This window comes from Lissotriton vulgaris, chromosome 3_1, assembly GCF_964263255.1.
Source record: "Lissotriton vulgaris chromosome 3_1, aLisVul1.2, whole genome shotgun sequence".
NCBI lineage: Eukaryota > Metazoa > Chordata > Amphibia > Caudata > Salamandridae > Lissotriton > Lissotriton vulgaris.
Window position 1 is genome coordinate 1,507,300,299 of NC_141689.1, and position 19,668 is coordinate 1,507,319,966.

General features: G+C 49.8%; 1 protein-coding gene across 1 annotated transcript in view; it reads right to left on the reverse strand.

Annotated features, from left to right (window-relative positions):
• Window positions 1-19,668, reverse strand: part of LOC147728081 (alcohol dehydrogenase 1-like) — a 166,187-nt gene that overhangs the window by 61,849 nt on the left and 84,670 nt on the right. The window contains exons 4-7 of the mRNA XM_086963728.1: window positions 16,240-16,327; window positions 15,914-16,133; window positions 15,499-15,759; window positions 2,806-2,941 (exon numbers count right to left, since the gene is read on the reverse strand). Coding sequence (XP_086819854.1) covers window positions 2,806-2,941; window positions 15,499-15,759; window positions 15,914-16,133; window positions 16,240-16,327 — 705 coding nt within the window. The remainder of the gene's footprint in view (window positions 1-2,805; window positions 2,942-15,498; window positions 15,760-15,913; window positions 16,134-16,239; window positions 16,328-19,668) is intronic.

The following is a 19,668-nucleotide window of genomic DNA, read 5'->3' on the forward strand; positions in this document are numbered from 1 at the left end:
ATGTCAAATTCCAGTCAAATCAAACGTGCAATTGATGAAGAAGGCAGGAGTGAAAACAGGTCAGTATAGGGCCAACATGGATGAAATAAAACCGTAGCTTTGAGGGCTTGCAGTGTAATGCAACAATCTGATTGTCAGACTATAGAGCACATGGCAAAAGCACCTAGCCTGGGCAATAGGGAGTATGCTAAAAACTGATCCCTATGATCTCCTCAAGCCCCTAGCATGTCTCACAGTGAAGTACTGGAGATGTCCATCAGGCGCTGCAAAATCAAAGCATGCATCCTGTGCACTATTTTGTTGGCTGTGAGAGTATAGGCTGTAAGAACAGTGAGGATGATGTAGACTGAGAGGTACAACCATAATCTCTGAAACCTACTCCTTCCTGACCTTGTCAATCTGAGTCCCTGGGTTCTCTCTAAGGCACAGAACCTTTCTGATAGGCGGGGCGTAGCTTCAGGGGCGGTGTTACACCCCTCCCTCCCTTGTAAACGTATTTTCTGGTAAATAGTTGGGTGCAGGTGCTTTCAGTTGGTTATGGTGAGGTGTCTGTCGCATTTCAATCCCAACTTTTTCCATACACACAGACAAAAACCACACACACTCAGTCCTTCTCTCGGTTTTGAAAGTCTTTAAAAAGTTGGGCATTTTACAAAATATAGTATTTTCTCTCACTTCGTACCCCTAGAAATCTGCATCTCTCTATTGTTTCACTGCTACTTAAGACCCTCTCATGCAACCTCCTTGTGGAATAATATATTTGAACATTTTACTGTTGGAAAATCTGATGTGCACCCCCCCCCCCAAATCCTACTGACCACGCTATGCCCCAGCTGTTCGGATGTGACACAATCTTCTCAGCTCAGACATGCTTGGGACTGCACAAGCTGGTTCATGCTAATCCTCCCCATGCACAACTGCCAATAACATATCTACTGCATCTCAAAACTCACCCTATCATAGAGTGCCTGTAGACACAAAAAAAATCACCCTATCAGAGTGCCTGTAGACTGCCCAGAGGAAAAGGGGAACACTGAGTGAACTGTTATCCAGCCTGGAAAACAGAGGGGGAAACTCTGCCTGATACTCATTCCTTAAATGTCTCCCTCTTTTTGCAGATGCACATTCTATCTGATTATGAACTCTATCTGATGGTAGCTCCCTTTTCCACCTCCGTTCCTCACACATACATGTATTTGAGTTCACCATTATCACCCCTCCTAGACCCCATTGCTGATTTCTTCCTCCCCACTGCAGGCTTTGATTACCCTTCCTCATTGGTGGTGACTGGGATCTTTCTAAGGCCTGGGACCTCTTTGGAAGATAGGGGAACATAAAAGTTTATCATCAACTAATTCAAACTCACTATCCGCAGGAACTGCCACATCTACTCCTTGCTTCTGCACTCAGTAGTAGCTCAGTTCATAAAAGCTGCATTCATTGTCAGCTGGGTGCTATACTGCTCTCATTCCTTAAACAATATCCTGTTAGCATATGGCTGCCTCCACCCTTTGTTAGCCCAGCAAGTCTCCCTCCTTCATTTCACTTGGTGCTGGAAGATTGGATGTACCTTTGGCTCCTCCATATCCCACCCTCTGTTTGAAATCTACCTTGATACCGCAAACAAGCTTACATATACGCCAGACTCTTGTGTGCCAGAGGTGCCTACAAAAAGGCACGAACATTGGCAATGCCAGTAGGTCTGGCCTTAAAAGAATGTTGCACAGTAAGGTGAAGCATTACAAGGAGATTGCATATACATGGGTATGTATTTGTGTGACAGCAAAGGACTTCAGCATAAGATTGGCGTAGGTCAGAAGGCCAGGTTAAAGTTGCACTGTCAAGCCAGACCTAAAAATCCATGTGGGTTAATAACTGCCCTCCTCCCATCTTTGCTGCTGCAAGAGAAACATACCCTAAATGATCTAGTTATCGAAGAGACTTTAAACACATTTCAGAATGTTCCCCCGAAAGTGCAACCTCAGGCAGCTGGATAAATAAACAAAATGATCATAGCTGTGTAAAGGGAAAGCACACTTTTGTGGAAGCACACTACGTCTGCCAATCAAAACGTACTCCTGGCTCCCAAAAAGTGGGAGGAGTCAAACCCCATCTCCTGGTGATTCTCACATAATTGCCTGGCAACTGCGGCACTGTCAAATCTGACCACATGAAGGGTGGATAAAACTAACGCCACAAATTAAAATGGCCAATCAATGGCAGCAAGGATTTGAACCAAGAAAATCATCAATTAATCTGTCTCTTTGTATCTCTTTTTTGATATCAATCTCAATGAGAACAGCAATAAGGTTGTTTGTTCTCCCTCTCATCACACAACCCATAATTCAAAAACCTCGAGGAAGCATACTATTCAAGTATTCCTGCAAAAGTTTGCAAAAGACAGCAAAGTTTTCTGACATTGCACACATTCGCCCACTCACAACCCCGCATTCAATTCTGTCAAAACAATTTGAAATATGACAAACAGTACAGAGAAGAGTGGTCCCTTTGTAACATTTATCATCCCTGATGTTTTGTCCTCTGTAAATATGGTCCTAGTCATGCAATATGTGTGTGTGTAGAAGTGCTAGTGAGTGTGTATGTGTGAGTGTACATATACGTGCCATTGGGTGTGTGTGTGTGTGTTACAAATAGCCATAATTTAACATGCTCCTTGAACTAGCCATCTCTGCCCCATGACGAGAATGGACCACTGAGTCTTGTACGCTTTCCAAGACCCTGAAGAAAGAAGTGGTGGAACATTCCAGAACAAGAATAGTTTTCACTTGTGGTGCCATGCCTTACCTCCAAGAGCAGATCCTTTAAGGGTGCGCCCTGAGAAGAGCAGCATGGGATCAAATGCCAACTTAGATGACGAGGGAGCGACCCCAACAATAACACATGTCCCATAGCCCAGGTGGCAAGACTTCAATGCTGCTTCCTAGGAAGAAAAATATATAAATACATCAGACCCAAAAGAGAGTTGATTCCCACGAACATCCATGTCCCCTTTTTTCCTGAAAAGAAGGGCCTATATTTTTGGGGTGATTTTAAGGTTCGGTATATCTCTAGAGAACCTTGTAGTGACAAAGTAAAATATAATATTATGTTTAAAAGTGAAGAAATGCATTATAGAGAGGTATCGAGATACATATCTCAACATGCACAAAGGTATTTTGATTGTGCGCACAAGAACGCCTGCCGCCTTAATTGACCAGACTAACCCAGAATACCATATTCTGTAAAATGGAAAATTAGTATGTGTATGTATTAAATCCTGACCACACTCCACCATGTCTCGCAATTACATCTAGTGCTAATAGGGAGCGAGCTGCAGGGGTTCTGTTATAGTCAGCAAGATATCATCTGCAAATAAATGAACTGTGTACGCTCTCCTCCGAGTGCCACGCCCTGGGACTCTGGATGTTTCCTAAAGTGGCCTGTGCGCAGCTCAATGACCGATATAAATGATAGAGGCCACATTGGGCAGCCCTGCCCGGTGTCTCTATGCAAGAAAACATGGTTACTCACAAACATTTTCCGAGAGGCCTCAAAGTTTGGTCTTTGGTGTGACCGAGGGCCGCACGGATGCCAGCGGGGGAGTGGGGTATAAAGTGGGTGTAGGGGAAGCGAAGCATGTACATCTACTGCCTGAACTCAATTGAGCAATGTGAAACCAGAAAGCATGGGATGCATTCCGGCTTCTCCACTTGATCAAATTGTGTGACCCTGGTCAATTGTTTTATTTCAATTTCCCTTCTTTTTCTTCATTATCACATATAAGAGGATTTCGAAATACATGACTTCAGGATGTGTGCTCTATAAAACCGTTCCTGTGCTTGGATGTAATCACTAATGACATTCCGTGAGGGTGGGAGGGTGGAAAGCATGAATAGTTCTAAATTCATGTTTGAAAGCCAACACTTAAAAAATATATGTCTGAATGCACTGCTATATTTTGATTTACTTAGGCGAAATGCGGCTGCCCGAGGCCACTGAGGGCTTCCCCCCCGCCCCTCTCTAGCCTCTCTCCTCCCCCGGGCAGGCGGGGTCCCGAGGGGAGCTAAGAGGAGCTGGGTGGGCACGTCCGGTGCGGCAGGCAGGGCGAGGGGTACTTAAGCCCCCCTCACCATTTTCTCTGCCTCTTTGCCGCACCGGACGCGTCGTAGTGTCCTCGTGGGGGGACACACATTTTCAGCCACGGGTCTCCTTTGTTGTGCCGCGTCGTGCCGTTTCTCGAGCTGTGTCGGTGAGCTCCCAGTTTCAGTTGGTGGCTCACGGGTTAATGTGGTGGCACAGCGTGGTGAAGGTGTTGAGGGTGGGGTATCTGCCCCCGCTGGACACGCTTCGTGTCCTGGGTCTGGCGTCGGGGTTTTTAATGAGTCGAGGGGCATGGCCGTTTCAGCGTGGCTTACCCGAGCATAGAGCTGCCCGGCCTTTGTCTGTCATCTGCCCCCGTTGGACACGCCTCGTGTCCCGGGTCTGTGTCGGGGTTTTTAATGAGTCCCGGGGCATGGCCGTGCAGCTTGGCCTGCCCGAGCATGGAGCTGTGCGTGGTATTTGCCCCGCTGGACACGCCTCGTGTTCTGGGCCTGGGCCGGTGTCTCATGTGTCCCGGGGCATGGCCGTTTCAGCCTAGCCTGCCCGAGCATAGAGCTGCGTGGCCGCTGTTTGGCCTGGTCAAAGTGATAAGCAATTGGCAGTGAGCTGTTGTTACGGATCGCCCCCACCGCTTACGCTACAGAGGGGAGGTGGTGGGCAAGTGCAAGAGGTGTCCGTTCTCGGACTAGTGGGTCCAAGGTATGAGTCAGAGGGTGGTCGGGGTTTCAGTGGCGGCAGGAACTGCAATTGTACTAGTGATGTGCGAGTCCTTTGTTGTGCGTCTCTCAGGCAGGGGTGTTGTTTGCGAGGGGGATAGCCTATCAGCCAGGTCTGCCGATCGCTGGTCCGGGTAGCCGGTTCGGGTCTCGCCCATGAGTCTCGGCATCGTGTGATTGTGGCCGGGCCGTCTTGACCCCCCCGTGCCTGTCTATGCGTGTGTGAGTTGTGCCTTCGGGTCGAGTTGGTGCTGTGCGTGACTTCGGCGGGGGGGGGGTATTTCCTCCCTCCCGCTTTGGGTCCTTTTACCTTCGACCTCCCAGGCGAGGATTTGCTTAACTGGTGCCGTTTCCGTGGTCAGGCGCGATCCCAGTGGGGCATCTGCCGAGTCCGGCCGGCCCCCGGGTGCCTCGGAGCAGTCGGGCGAGAGTGGGGTATGCGGCCCGGACGGGGAGAGAGGCCGGGGGTTGCAGTCCTTTTCCGGCGGCTCTTCCTTTTCTCCTTTGGTCATAAGGTGTGTGGGCGGCGGTCGGGATGAATGGCTTCGCTCCGTTTTTCAGTTTTGTTTCAATGATTGCCATTTGGGATGCCGGGTGGTTCGCATGATGTGTTCCGTTTCGCGGAGGCCTGATGCAATTGAGGGTTGCCGTGTTGGCTCACGAGGGAGCTGGGTGATTTGATTTCTTGAATGTTGGGCCAGTTGGGCGCGGTCTCCTGCTTTGACTGGCGGTGTGGCGTCTGGAGGACTTAGAGATTTTCGGCCTGGCGACAGTGCGCAGGAATTTCATGGTTTGAATGGTTGAATCGCTGGCCTCATGGGGCCGGGAAGGCGACGTTTGTTGCGCGTTGTTTCGGGAGTTTATGGACATCATTGGTGTGTTTTCGGGTTCATCATTGTTGACTATTTTGTTTGATTTTGCTGGAGTGCGGACTGGTGTGGGTGCTTTTCGCATGCCTTTGTGCGCAATTGTCGGTTTCACAGACTCCCCCTTATCCTGCTATCCGCATGAGCCATCTCGTGCTGCTCTCGGCAGAGGGGCCACTGGCGGTATGGGCGCCAGGTGGCCGCTTTCTGGCTTGCATTCACACCAGGAGTTTTTGACGCTCCTTTGCACTGGCTGGTGCGCCCCGGCCACGACCCACTGGTTTCCCTGCGTCTCGCACGGGCTGCGTGATTTTATTGATACAGCTTTCTCTGTCTTTTGTGTTCTTCGTTCTCTGTGTGTGGTTCCTGTGGCCGAGCCGTTTGGCCATCCGGGGGTGGGGCCATCAGGTGGCCTCGGGCTGTCCTCTTGTGCTCGCGTGTGAATCCTAATCCGTTCAAAGGCAGTTCCCCCCAGCTCACCCCTAGCGTTGCACCTCCCCCCTCGGGCTCTCATGCACACCCTATGCCTGGGTAGCTCCTGCAGCCTGCTGGCTCCCTCAACATCAAAGGGCGCAACTTCAGAGTAGTGAGGGGAGCCTGCATATTTAAGCCTCCCTGACCGGCGCCCTGCACATGGCAAGCAGCAGGCTCTTTGTTGGTGCAAGATCGATTTTCCACTGCCGTGAGGCTATAACTGGGAACATGGCGGTCCACGGATCTGCTTTGTTCATCCACTCCCGGGTTTTGATTGGTAGGGGTTTGTGTTTCGGTCATATTTTATACCCTCCAATTGGAACAGAGGACTGGTTGATATTTTCTTTTGACACGCTTAGTTTGAGTTCGTGCCAGGTCTAGGGTGCGACAGGGTCTGCACCGCACTGGTGGAGGTTGCACGTGGCCTGCGGTAGCGTCTCGTTCCCTCGACTGCACGGTCTGCGAGGTTTCCCCCCGGTTGGCCTCCTCGGTTCAACTGTCGATGGGGTCTAGTCACTTTTTTTTCCGCGCCCCTCTGTTAGACTACTCTTTTTAGGCAATGCTCCGACTCTGTGAGGTCGGAATTTTGGCATCGCGGGAGCGAGGATGGTTTTTGAAGCAAGGGTGGGTGAGCGGCGTGTCTAGATGTTTCTCCCGTCCCCCCCCACCGCCTTGCACATTGTTTGGTGTGTGGGGAGTGCTGTCCTGCTGGCAAGCTGCGCGTCGATGCGGTTTGTTTAGCAGTGCTCAGGCAGGGCTCCGGTTGGTACGCAGGAGCACCGAGCGGGGACCATTGGGTGGTGTCCTTCGTGCACCGCTGGCTCTGCGAGTCGCGGAAGTTAGTGCTTGTCACTCGGCCCCCCTTGTTGTTGCAGACGGGTGTCATGCATCTCTTGATGCAGCGATCACTCCTCCAGTCGGCGTTGGTCACGTCTTGGTTAGTCCCCTCGAAGACTACGGTTATGGGTAGCCACGGAGGGAGGAACTTCCTTGGTATTGCTTCTGTGAGGGCTCGCATTATTTCTCCCTGCCATTTATCCACAATTTTCAGTTGCTTCAGGCGTTTTAAGTACAGCCTCCTGGAGCTATTCTCCTATGAAGAGTGTCAGCCCGGAACCTTTATAGTGCTCCCATTGTCCAGCCTACTAAAATACTGTTCTTGTTACCTGTGCAATCACTGCGTAATAGGTAGCAAGCAGCGTGTTACAAGAGAAAAGTGAAGTGTGCATATTACATTTGTGTACCAATTCCAAGTGATAATTGTGTTCTAGCAGTAAGGGATTTCGCACACAGTGCATTACAGGGTTAATGGTGTAATGTACGCTATCTACACTAGTAGGAGGATTATACAACAATATTGGTGGGAGCTCAAACAGTAGAACTAACGTTACATAGCAAGGGCGGATTTTGAGCTAGTTGCGCACCCAAGCTCTGCCTATTATAGTTAATGGGACGGTGGGCTAGGTATTAACCCGCAGTAGTCCAAATATCTCAGTGCACCTTGTGTGTTTGGAAGGTTTCCTGTTTATGTTCTCGGTGCTAACACCGGGTTCTAGTCTTTACTGACGCTCCGCAGCCCGCCCCAGTGCATAGTCACGCACTCTCTCTTATATTGCCCTTATTTAGCGCTGACCTCAGAGCGTATCGGAGCGCTTCTCAATAGGAACAGAACTGTTTCTTGAGAGCACTACAAGGACCACCTTACATAGGCAATCGCTCAGTTACATGGAGGAAAGTGTCAGACGTGAGCAAACAATACATGTAATGGCATAGAGTGCATTACAGGGGGATAACGTGTATTGAGTGCAAGTTACAATAGCGTGCTATGTACAGTTAGAGGCACTATCCTGGAATACCTGGCTAGGCCGGCCCGGGTTGAGGTGGTTTCTGGGTAGAATGGTAAGGGGGAGAGTCAAGAGCACATGTCATGCTCACTATCTTAATATCCAAGATAAATATTTAATATTCTTCCTGCTTCATCAGGAGTTTTAGCAGAACAGTTACACTGTCTGCAATGGAGGGTGCGAGCAGTTCATTATGGACTTTTATTGAAAGCGATGCAAACAGAGGTACAAGGTTGCATAACAGGCAGACTGTCTTTCACAGCACTAGCAGTGGTCGCACTTGTGCAAGGCCGGAAAGCTACAGTGTAAAGAGACAGCAAACTGGTTCCCAAGTTTAGCAGGCTCCTTGCTATACTATCTCAGGCATGTGTATGTAGGGCATGGTATAACATAAGCACTGCAAATTCATGCCCCCCAGTCTTCACTAGATTCAGGCATGCCCATGCCACACCCTCTGGCAGAGGGCTAGCTATGTTGCGGCTGCAAGCGAGCCGGGGAATAGTTGGTTTCACACCCAGGGTCACGTGGGCAGCAGGTCCTTGGAGCCTCCAACTAGGGCAAGATAAGAGATGACTGCCCGGCATTTCTTGGGGCACGTCCTTTTGACCGATACTAGTGGGTAGTACGTGTATACAGTTGGCTATTTTCCTTAGCATAGGTACTAGCGGGCTATGGGTTGCAGCCCTGTTAGGGCTTGTAGGAGTGCTATGCCATGAGGTACTGCCGGTCTATTTGTTCAAGCTTTGAATGGCTAGGCTCTGCTATTGTCTTCCCCGTCATGTTGCTGGGGTTTAATGCCGGGGCACAATATGTTGCACAAGTACACCATTCATGATTAGAAGCCCAACTGTGCCATTCTAGGGGGAGGGGGCCCTTCCTTTTTCCCTGCCTAGCGCTGCGGGGTACCCAACAATTTCTTGATAATGTTTAACCTCACTGGGTGAGAAAGCCTCCCCGAACGTACTTATGTGCGGCAGGGCCCGTCACTGCTTTTCCAGCAGTAAGTGCACCGGCGCTCGGTTTCAGATTGGTGGCTCCTGGTGCGTGGCACAGTCTTTCAATTTCTGGCACAACACTGTCTGGCTTTTAGGACAGGAGGTCCCCCCCCTTGCCAGCCGTTGGCTTTACCTGGCTAGATATGTCAGGCGCCGGCTTGTTGCCACCCTCTGGGCGCATGGGAGCATTTGAGGAACTTTTTAGGTATGGAGTACTGACCGGTATTCGAGCCTCTGTCGGGTGGGGGGCAGTGCTGGCCCTGCCTACTGCCCTTCATGAATAGTAGTCAGGGTGGCCTGCACTCAGCTGCACCCTTTCACGGGCTTTGAGATCTCCTCCCTGACCGAATTTGTCAGCTGGTCTACATAGGCTTGCACAGCGTAGGAGCCCTTGATTTCACGGCATCTTTGAGGCAGCTAAATCACAAAGAGAATAACGAGATAAGCGGCATCCCTGTACTTCAGGTATCACGCTCTGCATTGTTAACATGTCTTTCTCTCTGTTATGTTAGTTGGAGAGGCCGGTTAATGGCAGCCAACATGCTGGTATGGGTTTCGCTGCCGGGTCCCCCTGGGGATCGACAAGGCTCCCTGGGGTAATTCCCATGTACATACTACCTAGGGAGGACAGGCTCCTTAGAATTTTAGAAGTTGTGTTCATTCTTAAGCTGTTTGTGATGGGCACAATTCGGTCCTCTAAGCCGTGGTATGGCGGAGGCTAGAATTGCGAGGTGAATAGTGTGCAATTTTAAGCCTAATTTCCTATAGACTACGAAGTAAGTAAGCAATGGCATCCGAACGACAAAGACCAGCATCAGCCTGTCAACCGCCATTCTGTAATGTGCCGCAAAATAGGAAAAATATTGCATATAGTTAGGTAATTCCCTTCTTTTTCCAACCATAACTTATTTAGTTATCAAAGAGAGGGACAGGTCTGGGTGGAGGCTCGTTCCTGATGATGGTGACCTGACAGTTAATCCATGGAGTAGCTGGGACAGCGAGCCCTGTAGCTTACCCCACAGCTTTCCTTTAGTTTATTTCGTTCTGAAGTGCTCTGACAGTTCTGTTTATGTGTATTCCGGACATAAATAGCACTAGGTTGATGATGCTTTGGGAGAGGTGTCTTTGTACCTGGCGGAAATGTCATGTTTGGCAGAGTTGTGCTCGTGTGGCGGATGTCCTGTCTAGGGCGCATGGGCAGAGCTCAGTTTACGGGCGCCTCAACTGAGTTTCAGTCAGCGGTTAGCAATCCGTGTAGTGCCCGTACTGCACAAGTAGCCTGACCCCTGTTGTGTGGGGAGTGCACAAGCTCTTTAAACCACGGCACATTATGCAATAAGGTACATAGAGTTTAATGTGGAAGCGGCACTCAGTACTCCAGGAAACACGCGCCGCTTTGTCTTCATATTTCAGAAGATGTGTTCGTTCTTAAGCATTTCACTAATTTGCATTTTCGGTTCACCATGCAGTGGTAAGGCTGAAGGCCAGAAGTGCAAGGTGAACAGTGTGCATGTGAGCCTATTATCTCAGGGACTAAGGAGTATGAGAGCAATGTCATCCTAACGATAAAGACCAGCTCCAGTCTGTCAACTTGCCATTTTGAATGTGCTTCAGAAATTAGAATATTTTCTTTCTGAAAGTCAGGTTATTTACCTCTTGTTCCATCTTTATACTTATGTTAGTTTCTGAGAGATGGAGCAGTTGGGACAGCGGGCTTTAGCTTTCCCCACATGTTTACTTTCAGTAATAGCAAAATGCTTTCTCTCATAATAGAACTTCCAACAGTATGCCCCCATTTTATTGGATGCTCACAATGCACTAATAATCAGTTAGACTTTACGGTCAAGTACTGGTCTGAGGCTGTCCCTCTTGGTTGCTATTGGGATGGCTGTGGGTAAGCAAGCTTAAGCTACAATAGTATAAAAACGTGTTAGTATCCCGTATTAAGGACACTGCTAACTGAGAAAAAGTTAATTGCGAGACAAAAGGACAAAGGTTGCAGGTAGGAAGGAAGCTAAGTAGTGGGGGGCCCTGGCGGCAACGGTTGCCGCCGGCCGGGCTGTGGCGGAGTTACAGGGCAATCCGGAAGCAGAGAAGTTCAGCACTGGACCTCAGCGGGCACATAGGGGTGCCAGAGCCTAAGACCTGGGGCCTCATGGGAGGTTCCGGGAACACGTGTCGGCGCCCCATTCGTCCTTCGGGCGGTTGTGGGCTTGTGCAGTCGGGGGTTTGCCTAGTACGCCCCGCAAGGGGCGTGAGTATTATGTTTACCATAAGGGGCAGCACATGGTGGTTTGCCACGGTGCCGCCTGGCTCATCAGGCGGGCAGGTGGCGAGAATGCGGCCTGCCCTTGGATTGCCCGTAAGATAACCCACTATGATTACATAACATTGTAATGTAATAAAATAAACCTGCAGCAGTTTATTCCCAATGTAACCCTGGTGTCTAGTGTGTTATTTGCGGGATGCATGCTAAGTGTGGGGTGGTCCTGTTGCCCTGAAGTGTTTATGCGGCTGCCCGAAGTAACGCAGTGGCCATCAGGAGGGCGGCCCCTTAGACACTGAGGGCTTGCCCCCCGCCCCTCTCTAGCCTCTCTCCTCCCCCGGGCAGGCGGGGTCCCGAGGGGAGCTAAGAGGAGCTGGGCGGGCACGTCCGGTGCGGCAGGCAGGGAGAGGGGTACTTAAGCCCCCCTCGCCATTTTCTCTGCCTCTTTGCCGCATCGGACGCGTCGTAGTGTCCTCGTGGGGGGACACACATTTTCCCGACCTCTCACCCTGTGAGTCAGCTTGAGGAGGACAGTTTGAACGTTGTAATGTTTTAATTTTCGTTGCAGGCGGAGTTACAGGGCAATCCGGAAGCAGAGAAGTTCAGCACTGGACCTCAGCGGGCACATAGGGGTGCCAGAGCCTAAGACCTGGGCCTCATGGGAGGTTCCGGGAACACGTGTCGGCGCCCCATTCGTCCTTCGGGCGGTTGTGGGCCTGTGCAACCGGGGGTTTGCCTAGTACGCCCCGCAAGGGGCGTGAGTATAATCTTTACCATAAGGGGCAGCACATAGGTGGTTCGCCACAGTGCTGCCTGGCTCATCAGGAGGGCAGGTGGCGAGAATGCGGCCTACCCTTGGATTGCCCGTAAGATAACCCACTATGATTACATAACGTTGTAATGTAATAAAATAAACCTGCAGCAGTTTATTCCCAATGTAACACTGGTGTCTAGTGTGTTATTTGCGGGATGCATGCTAAGTGTGGGGTGGGGGGGAGGGGGGGGTCCTGTTGCCCTGAAGTGTCTATGGTTCTACAGGTCAATGAAATACACTTTTTGATTTTTTTTACACATTTGAGGTCTTTAAAAATGAAAGTGTTCCTAAAATTAGGGGCCTAGTTACTTACTTTTGTTTAACTGCAATTAGCCTTTAAATAAGTGTTTGCTGTATATTTAAAAGTTTTTTTAATGTTAGTGCTGAGTCGAGTAAAAAGCAGCCCAGTGCTGCTGCTCAGGGGGCCGCATGTAGAGGTCATGAGGGCCGCATGCGGTCCCGGGGCTGTACTGTGAGTATCACTGTATTAAAACATGGGGCCGAAATCTCACCAATCCCCAGCACTCTAGTGGACGGTGCCTGATAGTTAGATGCGATCCACGTCTGCAATGATTGGTCCCAATCTGGTCTCCTCAAGCACTCTAAACAGGAAGGGCCATCCCAACCTGTCAATGGAAAGGCTTTTTCAGCATCTATGGACAGGATCATTAGAGAGATCTTCCTTAGGGTGACCTTCTCTGAGATGGAGCACTTGGCGTATATTATCCGCTGCTTGGCGGCCGAGGACAAACCCTGACTGGTCAGGATGGATAAATGAAGTATATGGGGGATTAAGCAGCTTGCTAGTGCCTTAGAATAGGTTTTAACATCAGTGGTGTGGAGGGCTATCGGCAATACTCCTCATACATCACAGGGGATTTTCCTATTTGTGCGTTAGTGAGGTGTGAGCCTCCCTCATAATAGGAGTTACAGAGCCCGGTTGTAGAAAGGAACTGAACAAAAACACAGTCTTCAGGACCAGTTCCGGGTTAAAGTGTTTGAAAACTAAGGGGCTTATTTACAAGCCCGTTGCGCCGTCGGTACATCACTTTTTCCCATATTAATAGTGTTGCACCGCACCGGAATTGCAATGGGCTTGTAAATAAGTACCTCGATTTGTTAGTCTGCCTGGACTGGGTGATTTGTTAGCATGAGGCTCATTGATAGCTTTCCGTTCTCTCTCTTGGGTTACAAGTTCCCCCAAGGCTAGCCTGTTCGCGCTCAATTCTGGCAACTCTACCAAACAAATACAATTATTTTTCTTGATCAGACTTGCTGGCTCCAATTAGCTAACTAGTATTGTTGAAAAGCTCGCTTTTTCTACGCTTCCCCTTCTATAGGATTGTCACCGCTACCCTTCATATTTGAATTTCTCTTGGTTTCCCTTGCTTTACTGACCTTGCGTGCTAGGATGGAGTTAATTCTACTTTTTCGTAAAAATGTTGGTGAAAAAACAGAAGCGCCTTCCCTGTTCTTTCTGTATCCAATAGGCCCACATTACCTCTTGCTTTAGTGACGTATGTAAGGACTACAGTGTACATGTTCATTTGCACTCTGCTTCTGTTACTTCTAGTCACTCGTCAAAGTCTCCCAGAGTGATTTGTATCCCTATCTCAGTCTAACCCTCTCCGATATTCTTTCGCCTCATCTCAGGTTTGATGGCTAAAAACCGAAGCTGCAGTTTGATAGTGTGAACTTGAACTGATGTTGCAGATGCATTCAAGCAATATCCTGATTGGTCCCTGGTGTCGTGAGAGAGATAAGAATGTTCTGAATCTCTCATTACTTTTAACCACATCGCTGCGGCGGCTATTCCGCCGCAGCGCTAAGTGGGCGGGGCGGCCGCGCGGCGGCCACATGCTGGTGACAGAACCGCTCCGTCACCAGCCGTGGTTGGGCTGTGCTTGTGACGGAGCGGTTCCGTCATGGCCCCGCCCGCTCAATAGAACGGGCCGCGCAGGCGCGAAATCAGCGCCGCGCAGGCGCGGCGGCAGGGCCATGACGGAACCGCTCCGTCATCAGCACAGCCCAACCGCAGATGATGACGGAGCGGTTCCGTCATCAGCATCGATCGGGTTAACTTGGTGTTTTCACAGCTGTAGGAAGAGCAGAGCAGATTCCCTTTAGACTGAGAGCGGTACAGACCTCTCTGCTTGCCCTACTCTTGCAAGTCTGAAGCTTTATGCTAAACACTGATTTTCTCTTCTTTTGGACTTCTACTGAAGTCTGATCATGCCGACACCCTTATTCCCTTTTTGTCCTAAACTCTTGACTTAGAGATTGTTATCGGATTACCGTATATCTAGTCCATGTTCAGAGGGGGAAACTTCCTTTTCAAAGTTTCTTTATGGAACACCGGTTTGCTTTAATCTATGTTTATACAATTGTGATTAGCGCAATTCAATATATCATTGTGTTGCGCCTTAACTTAGAGATACTTCAGTTTACCTTTTGTATTAGTGGATTTACTGAACTTATTTCTGGTCAGAAAGAGGAAAAAGCCTCTCCGGATTGTTTTTGTGCAGGAAGGTCCTCCTTCCTCCGCAAAAAGAATCCCACATGCAACACAGGCACCCTTGCACCATGGTGCAAGGGTGCCAGCGTTGGCGCTAGGCAGCCAAAACAGTGATAGCACAGGGGAAATTGCAGGAATGCTGTGTATTCTTTTAAACATGGCGCATTCCTGCCTTTTCCCTGTCACGCAGTGCAGCGCCGCAAGGTAACATGCTACGCTGCACTGCATGACAATTCTCATAAATATGAGCCCTCCGAATTTATCTTGTTGAGGATTGGTCCTTCAAGAATTAGATCAACTCTGTTGTCCCTGCTTGCTCAAATTCCTTTTAGTCCTCAGAACCTTCAACCCAGACTGACTCTTGTGTGAATGTTTGCACCTATGCAACATTCAGTAGCTGGGGCTTCTGGATCATGATCTGAAGAAAATTCCGAGCATTCAAATGCTTGCTGTTTGGAAGATATATCACCTGAGGAAATTTGACCATGTTTTATCGTTCTGCAGGCAGCCCCACGTGTTGCCTCTGAACCATAGCGTTAAGGTCAAATAACTGTGCATTGTGCACAGACTTCTACGGCACTGAATAGTGTTGCATTTGTTATCGCTTTTTTGTATCAGTCCACAAGCAATTTGTGCACTGATCTCAGTCTGCTACTTGACATTCTGTATCTGTAGTGCATGGATTGGTGGTCAGGCCATATTTTATCTTGGACCTAAAGCCTAGAATGACCTTCTTCTACTTTAGAGAACAATTCAGAAAACCTGCAAAAACATTTCTGTCTTGGTCACAGTCGCTAATGCAGGTTTCCTCATTTTTAACACCTTCTCGCCTAGAACCAAGAGCCCTCCAGTTGATTTCTGGCCTTGGTAAATAAATAAATAATGAAAGAAAGAAATACGTACATACCATAGTTTGGATATTTCCAATGACCTCGAAGGAATAATGCACTCCATCATCAGTCATCTCGTCCAACACCTCATGGATGGGCTTGGTGTAGTCTTTGGGATTGATACACTCAGTGGCTCCAAATTCTCTCGCCTTCGCGAACTTGTCTGCATTTATGTCAATCCCGATGATTTGCTTCGCTCCAGCGGTTTTACAGCCAATGATAACTGAAAGCCCAACTCCTCCCAAACCAAACACAGCACAGGAAGAACCTGGCTCCACCTACACAATCACAATGAAACACTGTCAGTCGATAAAGTGGAGTATGTTAGCTATTCAGAAATAATTGCCTCTTTATGAGGGATTTGCAGTTTTCAATTTTCTAGAGGCATGAAATGAAAGATTGGTGGGCACAAAACAAATTAAGGGACATTACCTGGGCAGTATTGATGGCAGAACCATATCCGGTGGAAAATCCGCATGCAATCAGACAGACCTTATCAAGTGGAGCGTTGTCATCGATTTTGACCACCGCGTTTTCGGCCACGACAGTGTACTCAGTGAAGGTGCTGGTGCTTATGAAGTGGTGAACCAACTTTCCTTTGCAGGTAAACCTGCTAGTCCCATCAGACATTAGTCCAGTAGCTTTTCCGAGGCTGCAAAAAAGGCACCCATATTGTTTTTTTATTTTTTTAGAAACTTTATATTCACCCACAGTTGTGCTTTAAATTAATTTTAAATGTAAAAAGTTGTCAAACGTACTCGTTCTTCTCACAGTAATTGCTTTTAGGATTCCGACAGCAGCTGCACTCCCCACACTGCGGAATGAAGAGTGGAATAACTTTGTCCCCTTTGGAAACAATTGCAAAAAAATTGATGTTAAAACTTGTAAGCAAGAGTTTAAATGACAGACGTTCCGCGAAGGAGTAGTAAACATTCAAAGCAAAAAGTAAAAGAAAGATAATACTGTTAATTGTCACCAAGTGTAAAGTTTACGAATTCTCGTATGGTCTACTGAATCCCATCACATCTTTATTTCCCAGACTAGTCTCTTGCCTTATTTATGTGACCCCGCCTTCCAGACAGACACTTCTCTAGCAAGTTAGCCATTTTTATTTTTCCATCACCCTTCCCCTTCCTATTGGTAGGCTGATGGGGAGGGAGAGTGGGCTGGTATGGACCTTCGGCTTCAACATTACAATGCTTGTTTTCGTGCCACCCTTTGAATTTAGAAAACTTTATCCTCAGGGAGTAGAATGTTCTAATAAGATAGTAGCTCTTCTGCTTAGGGCTATACCAGTTTGAAGAGGGGTTTGGGGGGCAGCCGAGCCGCGAGGTCTGCCCCCGGGCAGTTTTGGGAGGGGGAGGGAGCGAGACATGAGCACGGCCATTTTGACATTTTGGGCTGCATTAGGTATAGCCCAAAAGCAGCCCAATTCCATGTTTTGCAGCCCAACGATATAAGGGGCTTCCCGCGTGACCCAGCCATCATTTTAGGTATTGAAACCTGGTGGCTGGGAGCGGAGCGAGGTGTTTTTGCCCACCCTCCCTCCCTGTTGTTTTGGCTTTTAGGGTTGATTTTACGTACGCACTACCTGGATGACTTTTTCTTGGTCGGGGCCCCAGACTCCACGGACTGCCAGGTGGCGCTGGACAGGTTTCAGGAGCTCTTGGAGGACCTAGGGGTGCCCTTGGCACCTGAAAAGACAGTGAGACCAGGCACGGCGCTGTCGTTTTTGGGCATTGAGCTTGACTCAGTGCGGATGGAGGCACGGTTGCCGGAAGACAAAAAGAGGCAGATGTTGGGATTGCTGGAAGTGATGGTGTCGAAGCACAAGGTGGCAGTCCTGGACATTCAGGTGCTGTTGGGACACCTGAATTTTGCATGCAGAGTGGTGTGCGTGGGGAGGACATTCTGCAGGCGTTTGGGTAGGGCGCTGGCGGGCAACAGGCCTCCACACTACCACGTGCGTTTGTCAGCGGGCGTACGGGAAGATTTGCGGATGTGGTGGTTTTTCATGAACCAGTTCAACGGTGTGCCCTTACAGCGGGACGCGGACATGGTTTGGGAGGTGCAGATTTTCTCAGATGCGGCGGGCAGCGACGGTTTCGGTTTGTACTGGAACGGGAAATGGTGTGCAGAGAGATGGCCCCTAGAGTGGCGCACAGGGGGCCGGAGCATTGCCTTTCTGGAGCTTTTCCCTTTGGTTCTGGCGATTTGGCTGTGGGGGGAGGTGCTCGCACACCAACGGGTGACTTTCCATGTGGACAATATGGCTGTGGAACAGGTGGTGAACCGGCAGTCCGCCAGGAACGAACAAGTGTTGAAGCTGTTGCGTGTGTTTGTGCTTGGCTGCTTGCGACATGACATTGCTTTTCGCGCGGTGCACGTTTCGGGAATCAACAATGACATTACGGATGCCTTGTCTCGTTCGCAGTGGGGGAGATTCCGTGGGTTGGCCGAGGACGCAGAGCAGGACCCGACGCCCATGCCAGCGCAGCTGTGGCAAGTGGGCAACACAGGATGTTACAGCTGGTTCTAGGATCGTTGGCGGACTCGACCAGAGCAATGTATGTGGCGGCATGGGGGGAGTTTTTGGCGTCTGGGGCGCGTTGGAGGCCACCAGGAGCCGAAAGGCGGGAGGATGTGGTTCGATTTATGCTCTCGTTGATAGATAAGGGTCTCCGAAGGGTGACCATAGCGGGCAAGTTGGCGGGGATATCATTCATGGGTAAGCTCTGTTGGGGCTACGCACCCTCCACGCGAGAGCTCGGGTCAAGGATGTTGGAGGGATGGGCCCGGGAGTGCGGGTGGACAGGGGTGTTGTGGTGGCTTTTGTCGGAGGACCTGTTAATGAGAGTGTTGGAGGTGTTGCATTTGGTGTGCATGGACGAGCGGAAAAGGTACTTGCTTGCGACTCTGATGGTGTGGTGTTTGCGGGGGCATTTCGGGTGTCTGAAATGGTGGGAGGGTGAACGGGCCAGGGTCGGGGTTGGGCGGAGGTGCGGTTGGGGCACCGGGAAGTGCGCATTTGGCTGAGGCAGTCAAAAACGGACCAGCGTTGGGTAGGGAACTGGGTGACGTTGCAGGAGGGGGGGGTGGCGTGCCCGGTGCGCTGGGGGTGGACCTGGAACGGCGTTCGGCAGGCAGACGGTTTAGTTTTTCAGCATGCGGATGGAACTTGGGCGACGGGGCCGCAGTTGCTGGGGGTGTTTAGGAAGGCTCAGGACAGGTAGGGGGTCGATGGCAGACGTTATGGCACACACTGTTTCAGAATTGGGGAGGCGTCGGAAACGCATCGGCGAGGCTGCAGACGGGGGGCCATCATGCGCCTGGGGAGGTGGTCCTCGGCTTGCTATCGGCGGTATGTGCGTAGCTCTGAGTTCGCTTAAGTGCGCGCTGAATGTTGGGGGGGTCACTTTTACTTACATTTCTTTTTCGTTTCAGGTTCGGTTGCGGGTCCGGCGGCACAGGGAATGTTGATTTGGATTGTGGGCCATTCATTTGTGAAGAGAGCGAAGTTGCAGGCCCAGGATAGCTATTTTGGGAAGAACGTAGGCATCGCCAGGACAGGCCCAAAGGGAAAGGTGGTGGGCTAGCCATCATTGCGCGAGACCATTTGGAAGTTCGCTTCGCGCCTATACCCACTACCTCATGCGAAGCCATGCATTTTAATATAAAGCTGTCCCCGACTTACAACTTCAAGGGAGTGCTCCTCTATAGGCCCCCTGGGAACAGAACTGCGTTCCTTGATAATCTTAGTAATTTCACTGAGTCTATAGTGACAGAAGAGTCTACCACAATCTTAGGGGACTTCAACTTCTATCTGGAGCAAAGCAGCGATAAGGACACTATCTCCCTTATATCCGACCTAGAAATAATGGGCCTCAGCCAATTGGTCACGACCCCCACCCATCAAGCAGGCCATACGCTAGATGGAATTTTTTCTAACGTGGAAGGTTTGTGCATAGCCTCAGTTCTCCCCATGACATGGACTGATCACTCAGTCATTCTTAGCCACCTTACTATTAAAGCCTCGTCGAGAAAAAAGGCTGCTCACATGAATAGTGGCACTTTTAAAGCATGGAAGGACATCAACTCCAATGACCTTACGATGCTGTTAAACAACACCATCCCGGATCTATCCACTGATCCCAATACTGCCACCAACCAATTTCAGACATGGTTGG